The 24,444-nt window shown below is 36.2% G+C and overlaps 1 protein-coding gene across 1 annotated transcript; it reads left to right on the forward strand.

Annotated features, from left to right (window-relative positions):
• The first annotated feature begins 96 nt into the window (after positions 1 to 96).
• Positions 97 to 23,761, forward strand: UTP15 (UTP15 small subunit processome component). Its single transcript, XM_056824745.1, has 13 exons — positions 97 to 235; positions 2,495 to 2,670; positions 4,078 to 4,170; positions 4,288 to 4,472; positions 6,692 to 6,870; positions 8,163 to 8,288; positions 9,322 to 9,457; positions 14,576 to 14,660; positions 16,997 to 17,146; positions 17,778 to 17,879; positions 18,066 to 18,199; positions 18,823 to 18,881; positions 19,281 to 23,761. Exons 2-13 carry the CDS (start codon positions 2,581 to 2,583, stop codon positions 19,508 to 19,510), a joined length of 1,569 nt encoding a protein of 522 aa, XP_056680723.1. The 5' UTR covers positions 97 to 235; positions 2,495 to 2,580; the 3' UTR covers positions 19,511 to 23,761.
• Positions 23,762 to 24,444: the final 683 nt, after the last annotated feature.

A 24,444-nucleotide genomic window follows, 5' to 3' on the forward strand; every position in this document is an offset into this window, starting at 1 on the left:
CCTAGCGTCCTAGGCCCCGCCTCCCCCTTACGCCAGTTCGGCGGCGCCGGGATGCGGATGACGCACACATCGTGCGACGAAACCGGAAGAGGATCGGGCAGCTAGATGATGACTCGTGGGTCCCGGTGGCACGTGAATTCCAGGGGCTGATCCCTATTTCAGCTGCATGGTGTCGGTACGAGCTGAAGCTGCGGGAGCGGCTGCCAGAGCAGAAGCGCCGCAAGTTCCGGCGGAGGTAAGGGAAGAGGCGGCCTCTGGAAGCTGGGCGCTTGCCCGTCCCTCAGCCCTCGGTGACGAGTTCTCTGGCCGGTGGACTGTGTCCCTACGGGAGCAGACACGTAGTCTGCAGCCTCGTAGGAAGACCAGTCCCCCAGGTGGGGCAGGGAAGACAGTCTAGGGCGGTCTGACTGCCCCCGACGCGCTTCGTGTTGTTGGCAGGACTTCTAGACCTTCGGCGTCACAGCCCGGGTACTAGCTGGGAGGCTTGCTTAATTAAGTAATTAATCAATTAGAGCTGGACGACTTCACTTGTGTGTGCTCAGAAACATATTTTTGAATGCATAAGACTCATAATATTACGGAAGAAAACAATTACCGAAAATCACTCATCGATATATTTGCATACATGTATACACACCCACCCCTTTTCCCCTGGTTCCCATACCCTAGATTAAGAAACCCTGAACTAGACTTTTAAACACTGAAGTTCCATCCACTTCCTGCGGCTTCAGTGTTATTATGTAATGCATCCCTTTCGTAATGGAAAACTTCCGCTTGGACTTAAAGCCTCTCCAGCACTTAACCAGATTTCTTGTACAGCTCCCCTTGGAAGAGATGTGAGAGGAGAAAGGATATAAGTATTTTGTCTTAAAAAATCCTTTTGTATGCCCTCATTTATTTTTTGCCAAAATTAACATTTGGGTTCAAAACGTGAAATTAATTTTGTAAAGTTCCAATTTGTGGAAGAACATATTTTTCTGAAATTGTATAATGCGAGTGTTTGTTTTGACTTCATTAGATTTGTTCAGAAAATAGGATTTATTGAATAAATGATATTTGTTCATACGATAAATTCTCTTCGGTGTTTTGAGTTTTGCCACTTTGATTTGACTATACATAATATACTGTTGCCTCTATTAAAAAGTAGAAACTTCTAAATCACATTCCCTTCATATAGTGATTGGTACTGTATTCAGGCAGTAACTGATTCTTGGTAATGTAAACTTGGAAGAGAGAAAGTATTTTCCTAATATCCCATACTGAATTTAAATGACCCTTTTGATGTCTTGTGTTTTTGTTTTAAATTCTGTCTGAGAACCAATATCATGTATTGGTTCTAAGGCAGAAGAGTGATAAGGGCTAAGCATTGGGGGTTAAATAACCCAGCTAGGAAGTGTCTGAGGTCAGATTTGAACCCAGGACCTCCCCTTTCTGAGGTACCCAGCTGCTTTTGGATTTGTTTTTAAAGGTCACACTTGTGATTTCTTTGGTGTAAGGCTTTCCCATGTAGGAATCTTCTTTTACCAATTCAAATCTCCCTGCTCTTACTGAGAGGTTATGTGAAGTCCCACAGCCAGTATGTGTTAGAGGCCCCATCTCTACATTTTCCATATTGCTTCTCAGATCTTTAAGCTTATGCTTAAAATTTTAAGAAAGAGCCTTCCTATTGTAATATTTTGATGAGACTCTTGAAACATTAAGACCTAAATATTCTATGAAGATTCTTCTTTGTTATCCCAGGCAAGTAACTTTTGGTCCCAGTTCTTTCATCTGTAGCTGGGGATAAAAACTTTTAAAAGATCTTCAGGAACATGTTAATTTTGTTGCTTAGGTATCTGTTATCTAAATTAATTACTAACATTTGAATCATTTTATGGAATGCACACCATAGGCAGTTGTTAAAAGATTTGAACATGAATTAAATGCTATTAGGGACTCAACAAAACTGTTTTAAGGAAGCCAGTATTGAATTGATAGCTAAGTAATCTTTACAAATATATTCTGTCTAGATTCTGTAACCCTTGCACTATATTGTTAGACCATTAAAAAGCAAAATTCCTGTTCTGCTTCACTTCAACCTCTTGAAATTCTTTACTGAGTTGTCATTTACTGTTATATCCTCTTTCTTCAGAGAATTGAAGCATTTAGCTTAACAGCGTTCTTGTATCTTTAATACAATAATTTTAGAAACTGTGCCTCTTTTACAAGTGAATGTGTATTTCCTTTTTATAGAAAATAAAACTTCTGCTATTTTAGTGTCCTTTTGCCTTAGCTGCCAGAAAATGTGCCCACAGTTTTTGTTAGCCATGTAACCTTCCTAATTCAGGTGCCAGAAAATAATGATGCTACCTTTGAATGGTTCCTTATGTAGATGACTCACTTTAAATTGCTTTGTTATGTAAGGTTCCCCAAAGTTTTTTGAAAATAGGAGTGATACAGATTTAAAATATATATTGATGTACGTATATAAAAATTACATTTTTCATTTTTTCAGATTCGAGAAAGGGACATCTAAAATATTGAAGGATTCTACTTTAATACTTAAGGATTGCCCTCTGGGGTGTTTAGCTGTAAGGAATAATGGCTGGTTACAAGCCTGTTGTTATTCAAACATTTCCCAAACTTGGTGAGAAAATAACTCAAGACACATTGTATTGGAAAAATTACAAGGTAAGCACCTGAGATAATTAATAGAAAGAAATTGTGAATTTATGTTCATTTCTTCAGTACCGTTTAATTTTGGTTCGGTTTTCTATACCAAATCAGTACAGTCTTAAAAACAACTCAGAAACTAATTTAGAAAATGACTTGAGAGTTGGGCTAAAGTTTGGTTGTTTGTTCTTATTTCTAAATATTTTGTGTTAGAATTATTTCATGAGAAGTTTCTATAATTCTAACCCTGCTTGTGTGAATCTACTCAGACTCTATTTCAGAAGATTTGATTGAGCTATTCCCTATTTTCTACAATGGAGATACTTAGTCAGGAATGTATTGAGAACTTTAAAATTACTCCACCCTGCTCAGACAGTGCCATAGGGGAAGATAAAGTTGTTAAATTCCTGAATGAACAATGAAAAGTCCCCAACTCATACTTATAGTGAAGCAAGAATCCTAAGCTAGGTGATCTATTTTAGATCTAATACAAAAAGGTGATATGTACCTATAAAGGTTAAATTAATCACTAAAAAATCAAGCAGCTTGCAAAGGGCAAGCTTGGCAAAGAGATGTGAAATACTCAGAGGATATAATCTAATCAGTGAAGGTGATAACAAAAGAAGATGTGAACTAAGAATGGACAGTCCTGGGGGAAAGCGTCTACTGTGATTGGTAGATGTGAAATTTTAGGGGAGGTGTGACATAAGAGAAAATTCTCTTTAAAAGGAGGTCAGGAGTTCAGAGCTGGCTCTCTGAACTGAGTTCAGGAGTTGAGGATTTCAGGGAAGGACTGGAGTTTTGTTTTAGGACGATCTTGTGGTGAGTGATAAAAGACTGACTTGTCTCTCTTAAGGCTCAGGCCTAGGGCATTTGACTTAGGCCCTTCCTACTATTTTCTCTCTCTGTCTCTGTCTCTCTCTGTCTCTGTCTCTCTCTCTCTCTCTCTCTGTCTCTCTCTGTCTCTCTCTCTCTGTCTCTCTGTCTCTCTCTCTCTCTCTCCCCCCCTCCCCCCTTCCCTTAATTCCTTCATTTGTATTAATTAAAATCTCCATAAAACCCAACTTACTTGGGTATTTTCATATTTGGGAATTTTCCCATGGCGACCACTTATTTTTGATTTAAATCAAGACACTAAAAATTATCTTTACGGTTTGGCCAAAACCATTACAGTTTTGGCAATTCACAGTCTTGAAACCCACATTTTTTGTGGTTACATTGTTAACTAGAGCCTTTTTGCCTTTCTACATATTATAAGACATTAATGATTTTTTAAAATTGGTTTTTGTTCAGTCTTCAAATTTCTTTGTAAGATGAAACATAAAGAAAATAAAAAAGTTCTTAGAAATTATTTGTAGGAAATGTATACAAATGTTAATCTATTAATGTTAAAAGTATACTAACATGACATTGCTTTTCATTTAGACTCCTGTTCAGATAAAGGAGTTTGGTGCAATAACAAAAATAGACTTCTCTCCAGAGCCTCCTTATAATTATGCTGTTACAGCTTCTTCAAGGGTAAGACTTGATACCAAGTCTGGTTTTATGTGTTTTATCTTTAACTTTTGATTCATGAACTCTTTGGTGAAAAAAATTCATCAAACTCTTTTGGTGTATCTTTGTTATTTACTTTAGATTCATGTTTATGGCCGATACTCCCAAGAACCAATAAAAACCTTTTCCCGCTTCAAGGACACCGCATACTGTGCTACCTATCGACAAGATGGCCGGCTACTTGTTGCTGGCAGTGAAGATGGTGCTGTCCAACTCTTTGATGTGACTGGAAGGGCACCACTTAGGCAGTTTGATGGCCATTCAAAGTAAGAATTGCAGCTGACTTCCATTGCTACATTTTTTTTTTCAGCATAATTTGTTGATCTAGTCTCTCAGAAACTGATGGGTACCATTTTGGAAGTTTAGGTATTATAGATGTATAAGCCCTAGTACCATATTTTGTGAGTAACCTGGGAATAATTTGGACTTTTGAGGAGGCATTGGGAGCCTGTATTAGTAGGTGGTTATGCATGCCTGAAGAATAGCTGAATGGATCTTTATTATAAGTCAAGCGAACTGTGTCAGAACCATTTTTCCTTTTTTTCTTGGTTCTATGAACTGCTTGGTAATTATTTTATCTAAGACTTGCACTAATTTTATTAAAATTGCTTATGACTGAAATACTGATTTAAAAGAGAAGTTTGTTCTTCATGCTATTTCCCATGATAGATCTATTATTTGACACTAATTCAACAAGCACATACTCTGTCTATCAGGCCTCAAACCCATTAGAGACTGGGGTGGAGTGTAGCTAACCCACACATGGGAAGACTTCCCCTGGCAGAATGGACAGATGTGCAGTTTGTTCCAGTGACCATGAAGGTGACTAAAGCAGACCCTGCGGTCAGACATCGAAGATGTAAAGGCCATACATTGCATCCTGGGCCATCACCAGTCATTCTGACTTTTGTCTTGCCTCTGGACTTGATGACTCTGAAAGACAGAATGAGACTGACGACTTTGTACATCTCTGCCTCACTTAAATCCGGTCCTCTTCCAAAATGGAGGATTAGTAGCAACTGTGTCTATTAGGTGCCAAGGGGGATAGAGTCAAATAAGACTTGGTCTCTGCCCTTGTGGGGTTGTCGGTTTAGTATATGGATAACATGTGCAAACAGATGATTTAAATGCATTAATGAAATTATGCATGATTGAAATCATATACATAGGATTGAAAAAATCCAAACAAAGATCTATGTGAGCCTTGAGGAGAAAAGTCATTACTTACCATGAAGACCTAGTCTTGCTAGAGAGGGTAGCATCCATGTTTACTGCAGGAATAGAGAAGAGTGTAGTTAGAAGGAGAATGTGGATATTGGAGGCACAGAGAATATCTGTACAGAATCAGGAAGGCTCAAAGAAGAATAATGCAGATTAAAATAGAAAGGGAAAAGAGAGAAGGAATAGGAGAGGGCAAGAAGAGTAGGCTGATAACCAGTGATATGAAGGGCTTTGAATGCCTAGAAAAAAGAAATAATAGACTATTTTTATTCATTAGTTAGGAAAAGGGAGCAAATGAAGTGTTTTGGACCTAACCTTCATAGAAGAATTATTCTAGCAGTAGCTTGAAGTCTGAATTACAGTGAGGAGAGTGCTCACGTACTGGGGGTGCTGTTGCAATAATCTAGATAGGTGATTGCTAATTAGATAAATATTTGAGATTAAGTTAATTTAGTAGACCCCAAGTTGAAGATATTACATTGAAAAAGACCTGAGATTCCCTTTTCAGTTACATTTGTTAAAGTCTATAGAGCTACAGAAGTATTTGATATTTTCTCAGTTTTTTCAAACTCCTTCCACACTGTGGGGGTAGGTGCCAATTCGTCTCTGCCCAAATATATAGTTGGTCCTGAGACATGAGGCAGATAGAAAGTTATCAAAGGCAGAACTTGGACCTAGGTTTTCCTGACATCGAGCCCAGCTCTCAAGGTATTTATTTATCATGCTATCTCTGCGTGGAAATGTAAGCATATCATAAAGGCAGCAGGGCTTCTACAGATCTATACTTCTACTTCATCAAAAATCTCAAATTTTTCATGAAGCTTTGGCTGAACTTAGACGTTACATACTCCCTTTTTTATAAGATATTCATGTAAATGTCTTTCTTAATTAGATTATAAACTTGCCATATAGGTTTGCATTGTTTCTTTGTATATAAGCTCCTAGCACCATGTCTTGCAAACACTAAGTGCTTAATAAATGTTTTTTAAACTGAACTAAGCTATTAGTATACTAATATTGATTCATTATCTCTTGTTCTATGGCAGTCTAGTCATGATGTGGAAATTTAAAATATCCAAACTGAATTGGGTCAAATAGGCATCTGAACTGCCTTCACTTTTTTCCTTGGTCTTCTTTTGACCCCACAGCTCATCTACTCAAGCTTTTCACTGTTTTTAATAGAGAGTATAATTGACCATGTTTGAATATTCCAAAAATAAAATTTCTGTCATAATCTTATGCTTCACCATTTCTTATCTTTCAGAGCTGTTCATATGGTAGATTTTACAGCTGATAAGTACCGCATACTCTCCGGAGCAGATGATTATACAACTAAGCTATGGGACATCCCAAATTCTACTGAAATTTTGTCTTTTAGTGAGCACACAGATTATGTGAGATGTGGTTGTGCCAGCAAACTTAATGCAGATCTCCTTGTAACAGGTTAGCTTCAATCTTTTTTTTTTTTCTATTTTGGGGAGGAGGGGATTACTTTTCCATTTTATGTTGGAATTAGCTTTGTTTCCTCTCCTTTTTGCATATTACCCTTTGTTTTTTTTCCTCTACAATATTATTTGCTTTATAGCCAATGTGGTGCAGAGGAAACTTTGGAACATGTGTTCAAATTCTACTTCCAATACTTCTATCTGTGTGACCTTGGGCAAATTGCTTAGACTCCATGGGTTTTAGTTTCATTTGTAAGTTGAGGAAATTTATTGATGGTTAGGCACTGAGGTCCCTTGTGGGTAAAGGTTTTTAAGTAAACCTAAGTGTGAATATGTGAGTAACAAACTTGCTTCCAAAATTCTCAAGACCTTTTTCCTTTGCTGTGCCCCTTGCAAATTCAGTTGATGTATTTTATTTTGAAATATCAGTCACTTCCTAATGAATACCTCTGTTTCTCCCATAGTACTTTGCTATTTTTTTTTACCCTTACTTTCTTTCTGTCTTGGGGTTTTTTATTGGGATTACATGACTTGCCCAGGGTCACAGCTTGGAAGTGCCCAAGATTTTAACCCAGGTCATCTGGACTCCAAGCCTGTCTCTCTATCAGCTGTGCTACCTAGCTGCACCAGTACCTTGTTTTTAAACAAGACTGCCTAATAGAGGAATGGCAAACATTCTTTGTGCCATTTTGCATTTTTGTAATTTACTCATCTTTAACAGAAAGGAAGGGCTTGTGCTCTAATTTTGGGTAGACTTAGTTGAGTATCAGCCCTTGAGGTTTCAAATAAGTTAAGGGTCAAAGACGAATTAAATTTTCCAGTTACATTTTTGTTATTGCCTCTAACCAGGGTTTCACAGCTTCAGCTGTTCAGCAGACAGATGTGGATTTTGAAAGCAGGAATAATGTAAAACATAATGCACGCACATATGTTGAACATAAGTATTTCAGAGTTGGAGAGGATGGCAGAGATTATCTCATGCAATTCTTTCTGGATAGATGAGGAAGGAGAGACTGAGTGAGTAAGGGATTAGGTTCCAGGCCACCTGGACAATAGTGAAGAGGCCTAAGATTTGAACTCGGACCTTCTGATTCCAGAGCCTCCTTTTCCATTGTGCTGCCCTATCTTCAGTGCATACTTAAGGCCCAGCTTTGACACACAGACACCCTTTGGGGATCCATTCAACCATTAGTCCATGCCTTTGAACTTTGCCTGAGGTTTCCCTTTATGAGAGATGTTTTGTTTTTAAAATAATAGCCAATTTCATAAAAGCATAAACTGGTGTTTTAGGTTCATATGACCATACTGTAAAAATGTTTGATGCTCGAGTGAAGAAAAGTGTGCTGACTGTGGAGCATGGACAGCCTGTGGAGAGTGTTCTGCTCTTTCCATCTGGAGGCCTTCTAGTGTCTGCAGGTATCAGTTTTTTTTTATTTAAAAAAAAGAAAAAAAAGGTTTACTATTGGTCTCTCATTGTATGCCTGTTCCTTTTACGAATTGTGCATGATCATTTACTAGACATGTTTCCTTATTTCATTTGAGTAATTTGTCATTGTATAACTTCATCATGTACCTGAAAATATCTCTCAGGTAGATGAAGGAGTGGAGAATTGGAACAGATGTTAAAGTGACATGAAAGGATTTTATAAACATAAATTATCATTATTGTTATTATCCAAGAAAGGGTTATTCTTGACCTTAAATTTTGAATTAAATGTGTGAAACTATAAAAATCATTAGTTACATTTAAGAAGGAAAAATGTGTCTGTGCTTTGGTGACTTTCCCCAGATCAGAGGGGCTTCGGTAGGTTTTTGGTCAGAACCAGAGTTATGGTCATCTCCAGCTTAATGACCTAGGAGAGCCTGGGAAGCTTTGAGAAATCCAAGTTTCTAAGACTCTGGTGTCATCTTGGTCATATTCTACATAGAGTCTAGGAATAGGTTTATTTGCTTGTTGTCTTTTGTTTATCCAGCTAAACTTTAAAATGTGATGATGCTAGTCTCATATGTAAGTAAATCTGATCCCCTACCTCTCGGCCCAGGTTATTCTCCATAAAAAGAAAATAGACACCCCGACTTTTCCCCCTCTTCTTTGTTCTGAGCATAAATGCTTGAAATTAAGATTTCTAGAAAAGGCTTCAGGCTTACTGAGAAAAGAAATCCACATGAAATTTGGGTTCCTTCATTAAATAATGAAGTCTTTTTCCTTAAGTTAGTAGTATTTCACAATTTTCTTAAACATATAAAATGTTTATCAACACAAACAGAAGATTTTGTTATGAAATGCATGTTTTCTTAAGTTTTTATAGCACATTTCAGGTAATTTGTCTTTCAAACAAATGGGCTTTAAAATTAAAGCTCAAGAAAAATGTTTCTTTGGATAATGGTGATTTATCTTTCTAAAATATTTTCATGTCTCATTAACATATTTGATTTTCCTTGTTCTTAGGAGGTCGCTATGTTAAGGTCTGGGACATTCTAAAAGGAGGACAATTGCTAGTATCACTGAGAAATCATCACAAAACTGTCACATGCTTATGTCTAAGCAGCTCTGGACAAAGACTACTCTCTGGGTCACTAGACAGGTCAGTGTCTTAATTTTAATCAAAGACTTGACTTTGTCTTAAATTAAGAAAAATTTCTGGAGATGGTAAGTCTCAAGCTGTTTAATATAAAAGATGTGGTTCTCCCTTCTCCAAGTTGAATATTAAGTGATTTATGGTTAAATCATTTTTTTCTTCACTGACTCTCTTTTCTCAAAATTCAATTTGTTGTGTAGTAGTAATATTTGAAGTTGATATAGCAAGTGCTTTATAGTTTCCAAAGTGCTTTCCTCACAATCCCACCTTAGGCAGGTGGTTTCATTACCATTTTACAGATGAGGAGCCTAAAGTTTAAAGAGATTAATTTTGATTTGGACCAGATTTTAGTTAAATGGGAAGTTGTTTGTTATTAGTATGTATCCTATAAAACTCTTATAATTTAAGCTTTAATAACATTTTTAAAAAGTTAAAACTGCATTAAGACTTTTAATATACTCTGCAAAGGAATATAGTTAGTTTTATATTTTCCCTTTAATTCTAATTTGCTGAGTTCTTAATTTTTGTTTTTCTTGGCTTTTGTTATCTGCAAAAAGTGATTGTTTTAATATCATAGATTAATTTTTTAAAATATTCACTTAACACATTGCATTTGCCGAGATTTAATTTAGGATATTTAAAATCACAAATGAATTGGACTGATAATTTACTTTCTGGTTTTGCACATGTTAGGTTTGGGCATTAAAATTTTACTCACATCATGTAACCTGTTCTGGTCTGCATTTTAAGGTGGATTATATAATAGAAATTGAAACTTTAGAAAAATTCAGAGAATTTAAAAAATCAACAAAATGTACACAGTGGGATCTTTCTTAGCATCTTTCATTCTTATTTGTGACTTTGAAACTTAGTTTACTGTATCAAGTTGTCTGAGAAAGCCCCTTCTCACCTTATATATTTATCTCCAAGTACTTAGAAAAATGCACACACTATTCTCATAGAAATTTTAGGGGGATGAGAAATTAGGCATATGGATCCAGTGGTTGTTGTTTTCTTGGTGCCACTTTTTAATTTAGTTTAGTTTTTAAAGTGTAATTTATGGTTTTGGGGGTAGTTTTAAAGCATTTTTGAGATCTCTTAAAAGTTGACATTAAGTACCTTTAAAATTATATCTTCATTTATATGGCCAAAGTCAGACACCTTTTAAACATCCTTTTTTAACTTTAAAAGTTGCTTAAATTACATGTAGAAACAATTTTTAATAATTGTTACCTGACATTTTGCAATTCGTGTTTTTTCTCCCTCTGTGCTTACTGTGGCAGTAAATAGTCTGATATAGATTATTCTAGTGCTATCATTCTGTACATATTCCTCATTCTCTGAAAGAAAGCACAAATCACACATACAATTTTAAAAATATCACAGAGGAAATGATGCTTTGATCTTCAATCAGACTCTTAATAGTTTTTTCTTTGGTTGTGGGATAGTATTTTTCATCCTGAGTCCTCTGGGTCAGCTTCTTCTAGAATGTATGGGTTTCCTCTCCTGGTATGTTAAGTTATTGCAGTGCGTAGAGTCCAAAAAAGTAATTGCTCATCTGTTGTTGATAAGATTAGTTCCCTATAAAAATGAAACAAATTCAATATGTTGTCTCATTTTCTAGTGTCTTATATCATTGGCCTCTAGAAGATTTTTCTGATATTTCATTGTGTCATGATGGAGGTGACCCTGGGTTTTCAAAGACTTTGCCAGCAGAGTACAAGGTCTTAATAGGTTCCTTCCAGGATAGAAAGTACGGTCTCGGCAACATACAGTTCTTTCTTTGAAAACTAGCTTTGATAGGTTTGGCAAGGATCCTAGACCTCCCTCACAGGTGGTGATGAATTATTTGGCTATTGCAACTCATGAAGCAAAAAAATTTACAAAACAGCCATTGGTTCAGTGTGACCCCCTTTTTTCTGCATTGACAGTGGCAGAAAAGGGATCAGAAAATACTAAGAATCACTTTTTTTTTTAATCACTTACACATATTAACTGTTAGTAGACTAAAGGTGAGATCCTTGTCTGGAGGACACTGCTGGAAGAACTGAATCACATTAATCTTGACATTCTCAATAATTCCAAGGAGACTAAAAGAGTCTAAAAACAATTTAGCCAGAAAACACTTGTTTTTGCTAAAGCAGAGTGATTGTAGCCAAGGGTAACATTGGCTTAAGATAGAAACTGTTTTGTAAAATCTGAAGAGTGAGATGGTGGAACTATAGGAGCAGCATTATCACATAAGAGAGCAAGGGCAGTGCAGGAAAACAAGTTTACAGAAAGCCTGGTGAAAGAAGAAGGAGAGTAATAAACAGTTGGAAAATATTAAAAGTCTATCAGGATTTTTATAATGAATTTTTCTCTATCAGTGCCAGTGGAGTTTTTTACATTTGATCTCTTTAACATAATAATCTCCAGGGTGATGTATGAATGCATAGAAATAACACCAAAGAAAATTAAAACAGATGAATTCAAGTATACACAGAGAAGAGAGGTCTCTGTTGGAGGTAATGTCATTTTGAGGGTGATGAGAAATTAATTCTCAAGGTCCCTAAAAGAGATTATATTAAATCCTAGGGGAAAGTTTCAGATTTTACTGCCCCAAAAAACAGTTTTTAAAAAATTCCAGTAACTAAACTTTTGGTTGCTTATTTTATTTTATCTATAATTTAAGGATCGCTTTGATGAAGGAATTATGCAAACAGAACAGGCAGTTTTTGCAATGATATTCTACAGCATTATATAATTTAGTAGTCCCAAAATTGATTGAAAGATTTTGCAAATGCAAGATCCCTCGTTACATTTTTGACAACTGTAAGTTTGAAATAGTAGAACAAAATTTTCTCTTATGAGGATATAGGTGTGTCTCTTCTGCCTATCTTAGAATCATATAAAATTCAAAGAGAACTTTGTGCAACCATTTGTCATCTTGAAAGTTCAAGGTTTTGAAGAATAGGTGACTGGACTTTTTATGAGGATTGTTCTTTCCAGGAATACTATATCCTGGTAAAATAGATTTTTTTTAAATTCCAGAAAATGTTTTTTATTGAAGTTTCCATCTTAACTGAACTTACATTTCTTCTGATACCCCTAGTATTTGCTTATTCTTTGTTTTTGAGACCTTTTGATGTCTCTTATTTTACTGTTGTCCCTCTCTATATTGTAGGCCTCAGCAGGGGTTTGCTGTGCTGATGTATGTTTAGCATGAGTAAATCTACTGCAGCAATCTTGAACCTTCCTAAAGCATTCATTCCTTTATAACTTTTGCAAGTTTAGAATCTGTGGTTCCTTTTTTGTAGGCATTATTTCTTATTTAAAGTAATAAATGTAATTGCTTATATTTATCTATGAATTTTTAGTTGATGCTGGAGTGTGGATATGAACCATTTTGTTAATTATATCCAAGTTATTTTATTTAGATATGTAAATTGAATTTAAAACCTATCTTGTCTATTAAAAATCTGGATGATAATTTGGGAAAGAGAGTCTTCTATCTCCTCCAGCATCCAGCACACTTATTGTTGGTACATCAAAAATGAATGGGGAGCAGTTAGTTATCTCTGGATTTTGATGGAGGTCTGGCCCTAGAAGCAGGAGGTCCTGGGTTCAGATTTGGCTTCAAGATATTTCTTAGTGTGATTACTTACTTAGTGTGAATAATTGTGATTTAGGGCAAGTCACTTAACCCCCATTGCCTAGCCCTAACTGCTCTTTTACCTTGTAACCAATACATAGTATTGATTCTAAGATGGAAGGTAAGGGTTTAAAAAAATTTTTTTTTAATGAATGAAGACATGAATGTTATTTTTGAACATTTAGTCGACTGTCTTAAAGTGTCTTTGCTAAAAATTTTCTACTTTGCCTCCTCATGAGAGATGAAGGCTTATTTCAATAAATCCTCAATTTATCTTGGAAAACAAAAGAATTAAACTATATGCTCTTTGAGGTCTTTTAGATTAGGTCTTATAAATCTGGTGGTGACAATTATCAGGTGACAGATTTGGCCAGTGTTGATCCTCTCTCTATTCGTATGTTCTTGGTAAATTTGGTTACTTACCTGTGCCCAAGATCTTCTTTAGGGCTTATTCACATTTCGTAATCATGTTTGTTGAGTTTCTTAAAGTGCTCATGTTTAAGACAGGCAAATTGCCAGTGTTGAAGTGACTTAAGAAAAAGAGGGGTGAATTTTTGGATCCTTATTCAAGTATTCTTTGCACCTACCATGTTGCTCTTGAATTGGAATGGCTTTGGTATATGCCAGAGGACATGAGGCTAGAAGGAGCAATAGAAATCCCCTAAGCCAAGCTACACAGCTTCAGGTCCCTGTCTTGCAGTTTGACTTCAAGCAGACTTGTTTTATGTAGCTTAGTTTAGAAGCTCAGACTTAGTTTAGAAGTCAGGCACCAACTACAACAGAATTATGTATTGTTTTGTTTTGCCAGTGGCTTTAACCTTGGAAGTGGTCTTGCAATCTAGAGGCATGAAGAACATCATTGCATGTAAAAAGTGATACTTGTAAGAATTAGAGTGGTCTAGTGAAAAGAAGGCTGGACTTAGAAACAAATGACTCAGGTTCTAGTTCTACCTATAGTTCTGATATTTTTCTGGCTGTTAACCTGAGCAGGGCCTCATTTTCCTCATCAATAAAAATGGTTATAATACTACCTGTGTTGCTTAACTTATAGAGTTGTGAGGAAAGCACTTTGTGGGTCTTAAACTATAATGCTAATGTGAGCTATTTTTGCAGCTAAAAAACAGATATAGTCTCATTACTATAAAGTCATTACTATAAGGAGTATCTTTTGGAAGTGTGGTATTTAAAAGTTAATTAAAACCTTGTTTTATATGGCCTGTAAATAAACACTTAATGAATTTGGGAAGTCTCTCATTATCTAGTCTTCTACCTTGGAACTAAACCACAGTATTGATTCTAAGATTGAAGGTAAGGGTTTAAAAAAAATTGGGAATTCCATGATGAATCTTTTTATAATTCACTTCAAGTCTTAATTTAGTATTTTAAAATAGGTTCTTAGGTTCTTACTATTTTTTTTTAACATTCTGTATTTTGTGCTTTAGACTGAAAAGTTCCAAGAAGATATGTAACTAAGTTTCTCTTCTTCTTAGGAAGGTGAAAGTATACAGTACAACTTCCTACAAGGTAGTGCACAGTTTTGATTATGCTGCATCGATTTTAAGCCTGGCGTTGTCTGTAAGTATCTGTGTAGGCTTCCTTTTGTATTTAAATTTATTTCTTAAAACTAACCATTTTTAGGAAGATCAGAAAGGAAATTTTTCAGGTTTGTGATTTATTCTGAAAAATTTCCGCCTTTTTCTCTTGCCTGAAATGTTTGAGATTGTTATCTAGGCTTGTGATGCTGCATGTAATACTTAATATAGTGTAGGAAGTACAAAGATATCAGAGGCACAAGGTAAAAGGAGTGCATTTTTAAGCAAATTTAGTCCAACATGCATTTAATCAAGTGCTTCCTGCGTGCACTTTGGTACTGCTGGATCTTGGGGATGCAAAGATACTAATGAAGCAGCCCCCTTCCCTCAGCTTATAATCTAATTAGGAGAGAGCACAAGTATACCTACAGGTATATTACAGAGTCGATGTAAGGTAATTTCCTACAGGTGTATGCAAGGTAATTTTGGAGAACAATCACTAGCAGCTGGGGCATCAGGAAAGTCTTTATGAAGAAAGGGAGATAGTATGGGGGGGTTTGAGAAAAGAAGATAGTGAATAGCGACCGTGGCCAGTTGAATAGAGTTAATTAGGGACAAGTGAAAGAGTTGCCTTCCTCTATTAAGGGTCTAGTTGAGATGAAATAAATATGTAGTAGATCTGGTTAATTATTATATGACTTTATCTAGCTCTGGTAGCACATAAGTAGGAGCAGAAGTGGGTGATAATGGAAATTACACAGGGTTGAGGTCTGGCAGGGCATGAGTAGAGTAGTCCAGGGGGGGACAAGGGATTCAAGAGTGGATGAAAGGATAGAATTTCACTGGTTATCTAAAGGGTTGCAGTTGGGAAAGGTAAGGAAGTGAAGTCACCTAAGAAGGGGTGAATGCCTGGGAAAGTTCTGAGAATCAGAGTAGTGGAACAAGAACAGCACCGGACAACACTGGCCTGAGCTATTTTCCTTAAAATGGAGGTTTTGGGTGGAACTAACCATAGGGGCACCATATATTTCTAGTGTGAGGTCAAGAGCAGAGTGAACTTCCAGCAAGAGGAGGCATCTGTGGCATGGTAGAAAAAGAACGGGAGAAGAATAAGGCATTCCTTCTGGAGAGGAATAAGGCCGAGGGCAAGAGAGAAGTGATGGGATATTGGATAAAGGAATTTTAGTGTTCTTGATGATTATGGAGTATTTGTGGGCAGTGGCAAAATCAAGAGTACAACTATCCCCATGCATAACTGAGGTAGAATGGAGTATTATGGAAGCTGGTATATTGAGAAACTGGGAGATTAGGAAGGATATTGTAATCTCCTAGTATTAGGGGTATTGAGTTATTGGTAATTCTTGAGAACTTTTCAAGGTACTACTGAACTTCTTGAGTATAACTTGGACATATTAGGTAATGATCCATCAGGATCTAGATAGTTGGCTAAAGTAAACCTTAGAGGAGGAGAAGTTGCTGGGTAATGGCAGAGGGAGAACCTGAGAGTAGTAGTAGTAGGGAGCAAAGAGTATTCCAGTTCTTCTAGGACTAGTATGTTAGGGCTTATGAGAACGTGCATCCACCACTGAAAAGGATGTCCAGGGATCTAGTTTCCAACCCAAATAGAGTATAAAATCCTAAAGGACAAATTGAACTCCTCCAGTACAGAAAATGTAATAATAATAGCAACAATAAATAAGGTATCTCTTTCCTGTTGACAGCTTTTTCTCTTCAAATTAAACCAAAATTTCCCTCCTATCTAATAAAATTGGGGGCATTTCAGGATCACTTGTTTATTTAGGGGTACTTCATAGTGTGAGAACTGTAATGCAAAATATCTATGACCTTAGACATGTTCCTGAGCCTCATACTCTTCTTTAAAATGAAGGGGTTGTTCATTGGTTGATTAAATAGACTTTAAGGTCCTTCCAGCTTTATTTTTTGATCTTATGATCCCTTTGACAAGACTAGAAAAGTAGAACCACCTCATCAGCCTTTTCTATCAAAGCTAACTAGGGGAATTTAGAAAGAAGTGTCAGTAGTCAGGAGTAATAAAGATGTTAATATTCTTCCAAGATATTGTTAGCTCTGTATGCATACATTTTATAATTTTATGATGAAGGTTTAGGAATAAATATAATCTATTTACTGTGTGTGTTCATCACAAAGGTTATGTTGGTGTGAAATGAAGGTCTTATTTTTTTCTACTGTTCTGTATTACACATATTTTTGAATACCCTAGTATCTTTCCAGAAATGATCAAGCAATATAATAAGCAGTAAATAACTCTATAAAGGCTATTTAAGATCAAAGGGGAATATGTTACAGAATAGCATTTTGATTCATTAACACTTATCAACATTTAAAAATTCATTTCAGCGTGAAGATGAAACTATAGTTGTAGGAATGACCAATGGAGTGCTAAGTGTTAAACATCGGAAACCTGAAGCAAAGAAGGATCCTTTTCCAAGAAGACGAAGACCTGCATATAGAACCTTTGTTAGGGGGAAAAATTACATGAAAAAACAGGTATTTCAGAGGGAGGAGAATAGAGTAAATCCTTACTTTGTTTTCAAAATAAAATGTACCATTATAGAATGACCAAATCAATTGCTAAAGAAAGTTATTAGGAAGCATCCTTTCTTTGAATAATAAAATAAGGATGTTAATGGGGATCTGATAAGCGAAAGTACTTTACAAAGTATAAAGAGTATTGATATTAGAAGGTATAACTTCAGTCTGGCCTGAGACAGTTCTAGATGTATGTCCCTGGGCAAGGGACTTAATCCTGGTTGCCTAGCCCTTAATTGTTGTTCTGCCTTGGAACCAACACATATTACTGATTTCAAGACAGAAGGTAAAGGATAAAAAAAGTTATAATTTCTTTATAAGTTTATTCATATCCATATTTTCATATATATAATTTATTTTTTAACTTTGGAAGTTATAACTTAGAATTCACCTTTTAGGCACTGATTTGATACTTTGCACTTTTCATATACTTTACCTTGTAAGCATAATGGTACTTGTAAAATGAATATTTAAAAATACCCCAACCCTCCTTCTCCCCCTCCCCACTCTGGAAGGTGATAATAAAAAAAAAATCACTTCCAGAATGAATAGATTTTGATTTTCTTCTGTTAAAAATTTGTCTTCCTAGGATGATGTTTTGGTCAGTAGGCCATTAAAGACATACTTACAGACATATGACAGAGATTTGAAAAGCTTTCAGGTTTCCAAGGCTCTTGATCGAGTACTTCAGGTGAGCAACATTGGTTCCCCACCCCCCACCCCTTCCCCCTTGTAATTGTTTTATTTGGGTTTCTAATTACCCTGATTCAAGAACACAGAAAGGAAACCTTTTTAGGTTTCATAATGGTAATGTCTTTAATCTTGGAGTGTACTATATTATCCGTGCAAGTTGACTTTTTTCCCCATTTTCTTTTAGCCCAGGTTTAGAGTCAAACAACCAGAAGTTACAGTTGCTGTCATTCAGGAGTTAAATCGAAGAGGAACTCTCTCAAATGCCCTTGCAGGGAGAGATGAGAAACAACTTAGCATTATCCTTAGTTTCTTGATAAGGTATGTTTCAGTATCTAAAATAATAGTCTTTTGAATCTGAAAATCTTATTGGCAAATTAGAGAAATTATTAGAGGAGAGAGGAACCATGGTAGTAATAAAGAGATTCAGGAAGTCCTGAATTCAGGTCCTATCCCTGATTTATACTTCCCAGGTGAACCCTGGACCAAGTCATTTAATCTTTAATTGTTTTGGGCAACTCTAACACTGTAAACTGCAAAGAATGAGTCAATCTGCATTGGTACTAGGAGTTTCCTCACCTGGGAGTTCTGTATACCAGTAAAATCACAGATCTGTGTTCCTCTCCCTTTTAGTAACTCAACTTCTGTACTGCTTTAAGCTTTACAAAATACTGTCCTCACAACATTCCCATGAGCTCAGTAGTAAAGGTATTGATTTCCCTTCTAACCCCTTTAACAAATGAGGAAAATAAAATGAGATTATAAACTTTTAGTCGCCTCAGTCATAAAGCTGGGAAGGGTCAAAGCTGGGATTTGAACCCAGCCAGGCCTTCTGACTTCAAACTAATTTACTCTTTGATTTTTATTTTTATAGAGTAGATATAATAGAAAGGTGATGATTTCCAATGTTTTGGTCCTGATAAACCCATTTCTTTCCTTTGTAGACACCTGGCTGAGCCAAGATTTGCCCCTGTTTTAATTAATGTTGCTGAGATGGTTATTGGTAAGTTGTAAGCTTTTTTGGGGGGAAGGGAAGGATGGCTTATAGTCTTCAAATTTAAGCATTCTAGTAGACATAGTTTTGAAAATGCTGAAATTGAATTTTAAATTCAGTTCACATTTTGCTTGCCAGCTCAAATTTATCATAAAAACAACTGACATTTATATGTAGCACTTTTACTAAAAGTGCTTTCATTAATTTTTTTTTTGATCTCTTGTAAGGGAGATGGCCAATTATTTCCATGTTTGTGCCTTCACAAAAAAGAACAAAGTAACTATTACACAATAGCAAAATAAAATTATTCCTTGCCATATACTTCAGTGCAGATTCTATTGTCTACAAATGTTTATCTTCCTTTATAGCAGAAAGGAATTTCTAGTGAATGTTTTTTTTTTCTTCTAGATATATACCTACCTGTGATTGGACAGTCACCAGTAATTGATAAACAATTTTTGGTGCTTCAAGAGCTTGTAGAAAAAGAGATTAGTTACCAAGGACAACTATTAGAAGCTTTGGGGATGATGGACATGCTTTTTGCTACCATGATAAGAAAAGAAAGCACTTCTGTTTTCGACAAATCCAATGGTGTTTCCAGGGAACAGGAACAAGATTCAAGCAGTATGTCTGTTTGATGCATTGGTTGGTGAATGAAAGCAAACTTATAAAGTGAACTTTAGCCTATTCAGTATTGGAAAGGGAACTGTCTGGTGAGTGACTCCCTGTGGATAACTTCATACGAGAAGTTCATCGAAACGTATTTTTTTCAAGAGACTGAAATAGCGATGTTTGGAAAAGAAATATCTCCTTACAATGTGTTTTTTGATGAAACGATTTTGTTTCTATATTTTGAATAATTTTATAAAATCTTCAGATTGGAGGATGGTTTTGCTTGTCTGACTCTTACTATGCTGGGCACAGTCCACTTTCAGTTTTCTTAGATGACCTGGTACTTTGATGCATCAAATATTCTACATCAGAATCTGGGTGGGGGAGAAGCCTTCAGAGGATTTTGTATTCGGAAGGAGGATCCCCCTGGATAATGCCTCCACTCTGAGTCACCTTTCCTAAGACACCTGGAATTTTGATATTTCGTACCCAGAAAAACAGATTTGCTAGAGAAGGTACTTGGCATTCTCAGTCCCCTACCAAACTAGCTATCCTTTGTTAGTTTAGGGTGGAATCGTAGCTTTCCTGGGACATTGGGTTCTATACCAGTCTTGCCTGAGCATGGAGAAAGTAGTTTGCTCTTTGTTGACCCACTTGTCTTTTGACCCTCTTGGTCATAGATCTTATTTCGAAGCTCCTTAGTTATTTTTGCCTGTGAATCCTTTTTCCTAAGTGTTGTGAAACTCTAAATGTGTGTTCCTTGTTTTTATGAAGGTTATATTCTTCCAAAACTTCATGTTAACTCTGACAAGTAGAATCTTGGTTTTCTACTTTTTGAGACACTTTTAATTTATTATAAATGTCTGCCTCACCAGACCCTTAACCTCAAATAGTTATTTCACTTCAAGTATATATTCTAATATATATACATACATACACACACACACACACACACACACACACATATGTCATCTTATTGATTTTGGAGTTCACTACAAAGATGTAGCTCAACACTAATATAAGTCCATCCATCCTGTGCCACTTGTTCATGAAACTACATAAGTTCATGGGAGATTTTTTTTCCCCTCCCATCACCCGTAATGTGCTAGAGACCTTTTTTTTTTTTCATAAACCCTTACTTTCCATCTTAGAAGCAATACTAAGTCTTGATTCCAATGCAGAAGAGCAGTAAAAGCTAGGCAGTGAAGGTTAAGTGACTTGTCTAGAGTCACATGGGAGTATCGGGTCAGGTTTGAAACCAGTACCTCTGGTCTTTAGGCCTGGCTTTCAATCTACTGAGCCACCTCACTGCCTCTGCTGGAGTCTTTGCTTGCTTCTAACATCTCAAGGGTGCCAGTGAAGAGTGTTCTAGCTGTTCATCTGTCATCCCTTGCCCTTGTTGTATGACCAGTCCATCTTATCATATGATTCTTTAATTTTATCTTTTATTCTGTTCTTTTTTTAGCAATGTAGTGCAGCCTACTCAAATCTAGTATGCATCTTTCTGCTGCCCTTCATGGGATATTCCTTTTTAATTCTTTGGAGACTTGAATTCCGTATCTTGGCTGCCATATAGTAATAACAGTATAATGTTAGTATTAAAAACAAAGAGTCTGAGATCAATGAAAGAGGAAAACCGTATAATACACAAATACTTATAGGAGTTCTTTTCATAGAAGCCCCAAATTGAAAACTAAGGGGCTATCCTATTGGGGAATAACTAAACCCTGGACTGAAGTATAAGAATGACAAAATGGAAAGTTTCAGAGGAAACTGGGAAAGATGATCTAAGAACTCTGATGCAAAGTAAAGTAAGTAGAACTGGGAGAAAAATGTATATGATGACAATAACAGAAAAACAACTTTAAAAGATCTAAAAAAAAATTCAATGACAAATCAAATCTAGAAGACTGAAACTGATCTGTTAACACCTGCTAAAGAGGTAACTAACTTATAATGCAGAAAGAAGTGTACTTTTTGGAACATGGCCAGTGTGGGAATTTGTTTTGCTAAATTATGCATATGTATAATGAGTTTCTTTTTGCTTAATTATGGGGATTGGGACAGTGGGAGGAATAGATTATAATTATTTTTTAAATAGGAAAACAAAACAATGGGCCTTTGATTTCGTGGGAATCTTAGGCTCATTAAAGAAATCACTTAAATTTCCCAAAGGTAATTTAGCCCCCCTTTTTCTTTTTGTTTAACTCTAGACCCAATTCATTAGCCATCTGTCTCACATTGTTTACTTGAGTATATCCGAATCCATATTGAAATTTAGTGAATACACATTCTTCATCCACTTGGGCCTTCCTATGTAGATGATCAGACCCACTCCTTTTGAGTGATGACTGATCTCTCCCAGGAAGCTCAGTAATGTGGGAACTGATATAATCAGTGTCACTGGAAAATAGCATCTAGGGGAACTCACTATCCAAAGGGGATCTGTCTCCAATTTGAATTCTGCGTGAGATTTCTTCTATCATAATTGCAAATAACTTTAGCAAGCATTCATCTTGTTTCAACAGATTTCTTTATATCAGAGAAATAACAGGGTTATTACTGTTAAATTTTTCAAAGAACCTCAGATCTTTTTGGTATATAAAAGGGAGCCATTTTGTTGAGAAAGTCTTTTTTTCTCTCCCAAATCAAATGTTTTTCCATAGTAGTAAGTGTGGTGGATATTTAATTCCCCACACCAGTCAATTGTGAAATGGTAAAAGACGCAATCAGTTTTCTCTTGTAAAAAATTGTTCCCACTAATACCTTCATTGAGAATGCCCTCAACTAGTGTATATAACTCATCAAGATTTTGTATAGAGGTTGGTAGTTATTAATCTGTTGGTCACCTTTTTTTCCTTCTGTACTAAGAAAGTCAGGTTTGGTTTCAGACCTTTAGCATCTTCCCTTAAGAAACTTGATTCTGTCAATGCCCTCTCAATTGTATCCTCTACAATTTTTAGTGAGCAAGTAGATGGCACAGTGAATAGAATTCCAGGCCTGGACTCAGGAAAACTCATCTTCCTAAGTTCAAATCCAGCCTCAGACACTTTAGCTGTGTGACCCTGGGTAAATCACTTAATCCTAAGCAAAAATAAGTTTACTTATTTAAATCATTCAAGATAGAATTGTTTTCAATTATGCCAAGTATTTTTTCTTCCATTCTTCTTTTTATTAATTCTATTGCTCTGACAATTTAGACCATACAGAGACAGTGAACTCAAGGATTACCCTCATATTAATAACATCTGTCTGTTCTTTATGTTATTTGTTGCTTGTTGTATTTAACATATGTGTATGTTCTATTTTCTTTTCTGAAATGTCAATGACTAGTGATCTGAGAAATGAACATTTTATAGCCTTGGTGGTTATTTTGAGTTCAAGTCTTTGTGAATTCAAGAGTTGGGCATCATGTTGCCTGAGGGAGATTTCTTTAGACTGCTTCTCAGAAGAGAGTTCATATTAAAGCGATTGGACTGTCATCTCCTTGAAGTCTCGGAGATCTGTACTGAGAAATAACTGCCATTCCTTTGCTTGAACAAAAGTGAAAATAGATGCGTGAGGCTTCTGTATTTTACTTCTCTCCTTGATCCGTATTTTCCCAGACCAAGCCACCTTAATTTAGTAGACCTTTGATTCAGGAAAACTTGGAGGCAGGTTTCAAGACAAAACTTTGACAAATAGGTGTGTGACTATAGGCAAGTCATCAGGTAAGTTCTTAGTGGTCAGGACAGTTCTCTAGGGCTAAGTTACAGTTGATGTTCAGTGGATAGATTTTCTTCCAGTGAGAATTCACTATCCCAGTGGAGTGAATTCTCTTTCTTCCTCCCCAAAATATATATATCAAATATTAAACTATTTGTTCAAGTATAAGCCTCCCTTATGGGATATTAGGATGTGAAGCCAAAACCTTTCTTAAGAGATCTCGTCCAATTCCTTCATTTTATACAGGAAGAATCGGAAGGACAGAAATGGTTACACAGTCACACGGCCAGAATAAAATCCATCTCTTTGGATTCCATATCCAGACTTCTTTCTACTTTATCCCTCTCAAATTTCACATAAAATCTGAGGGTGGTCTATAATCAGTGTCATTTTTTAGTAGTTTTCTCTGTTTTTCTTTCAGAGATCTTGTTTTCAATTTAGACTGATCTGGTCTTTAAAGGAAGCCTATGGCCATTGTGCATGTATTTCTGGTTGATCCGTTTTGCAGATTCACAATTTGTAAATCTCTGAAAGTGGTATATATATTTCAGTAAAGGTCTTTTATGTCATTATGTCATGGTGTCATTATGTCATAGTGATATATGGCTTATACAGTGTAATAATAGGTTTTAAAAAAACTGATTGCCATATGAGAGGTGGCAGGAACATCCCTGGGTAAACTTGCTGCTAGTGAATACATACGGATGCTCTCAAGGGTACAGGATCAACACGTTTCAAGTTTTTGTTGCTCAGTCATGTCTGACTCTGTGACCCCATTTGGGGGTTGGCAAAAATACTGCTGTGGTTTGCCATTTCCTTCTCCAGCTTATTTTGTAGATGAAGAAACTGAGGCAAAAACTGTTAAGCAATTAGCTTAGGATTACACAGCTAGTAAGCATCTGAGGCCAGATTTTTTTTTAACCCTTACCTTCCATCTTAGAATCAATACTGTGTGTTGGTTCCAAGGCAGAAGTGGTAAGGGTAAGAGAATGGTGGTTAAATGATTGGCCCAAGGTCACACAGCTAGGAATTGAACCCAGGACCTCCTGCCTCTAGGCCTGGTTCACAATCCACTGAGTCACCTAACTATCCCCATAAAGCCATATTAGAACTGAGGAAGATGAGTCTTCTTGACTCCAGACCTGGCACCCTGTTCTGCACCACCTAGCTGCCCTATGCTTCAAATTAGGGGATGCCTTTTTTTGTTTTTAATTGAACCCATGATTATATTGGTATAGGGAAACTCCGAGAGAGG

The sequence above is a fragment of the Monodelphis domestica genome, chromosome 3 (assembly GCF_027887165.1).
Source record: "Monodelphis domestica isolate mMonDom1 chromosome 3, mMonDom1.pri, whole genome shotgun sequence".
In the NCBI taxonomy this organism is placed as follows: Eukaryota; Metazoa; Chordata; class Mammalia; order Didelphimorphia; family Didelphidae; genus Monodelphis; species Monodelphis domestica.

Coding starts and splice junctions, on each gene's coding strand:
- UTP15 (XM_056824745.1), top strand. CDS start 2,581: ATGGCTGGTTACAAGCCTGTTGTTATTCAAACATTTCCCAAACTTGGT. Junction 2,671..4,077: donor TGTATTGGAAAAATTACAAG/GTAAGCACCTGA, acceptor CTTTTCATTTAG/ACTCCTGTTCAGATAAAGGA. Junction 9,458..14,575: donor CTCTCTGGGTCACTAGACAG/GTCAGTGTCTTA, acceptor TCTTCTTCTTAG/GAAGGTGAAAGTATACAGTA.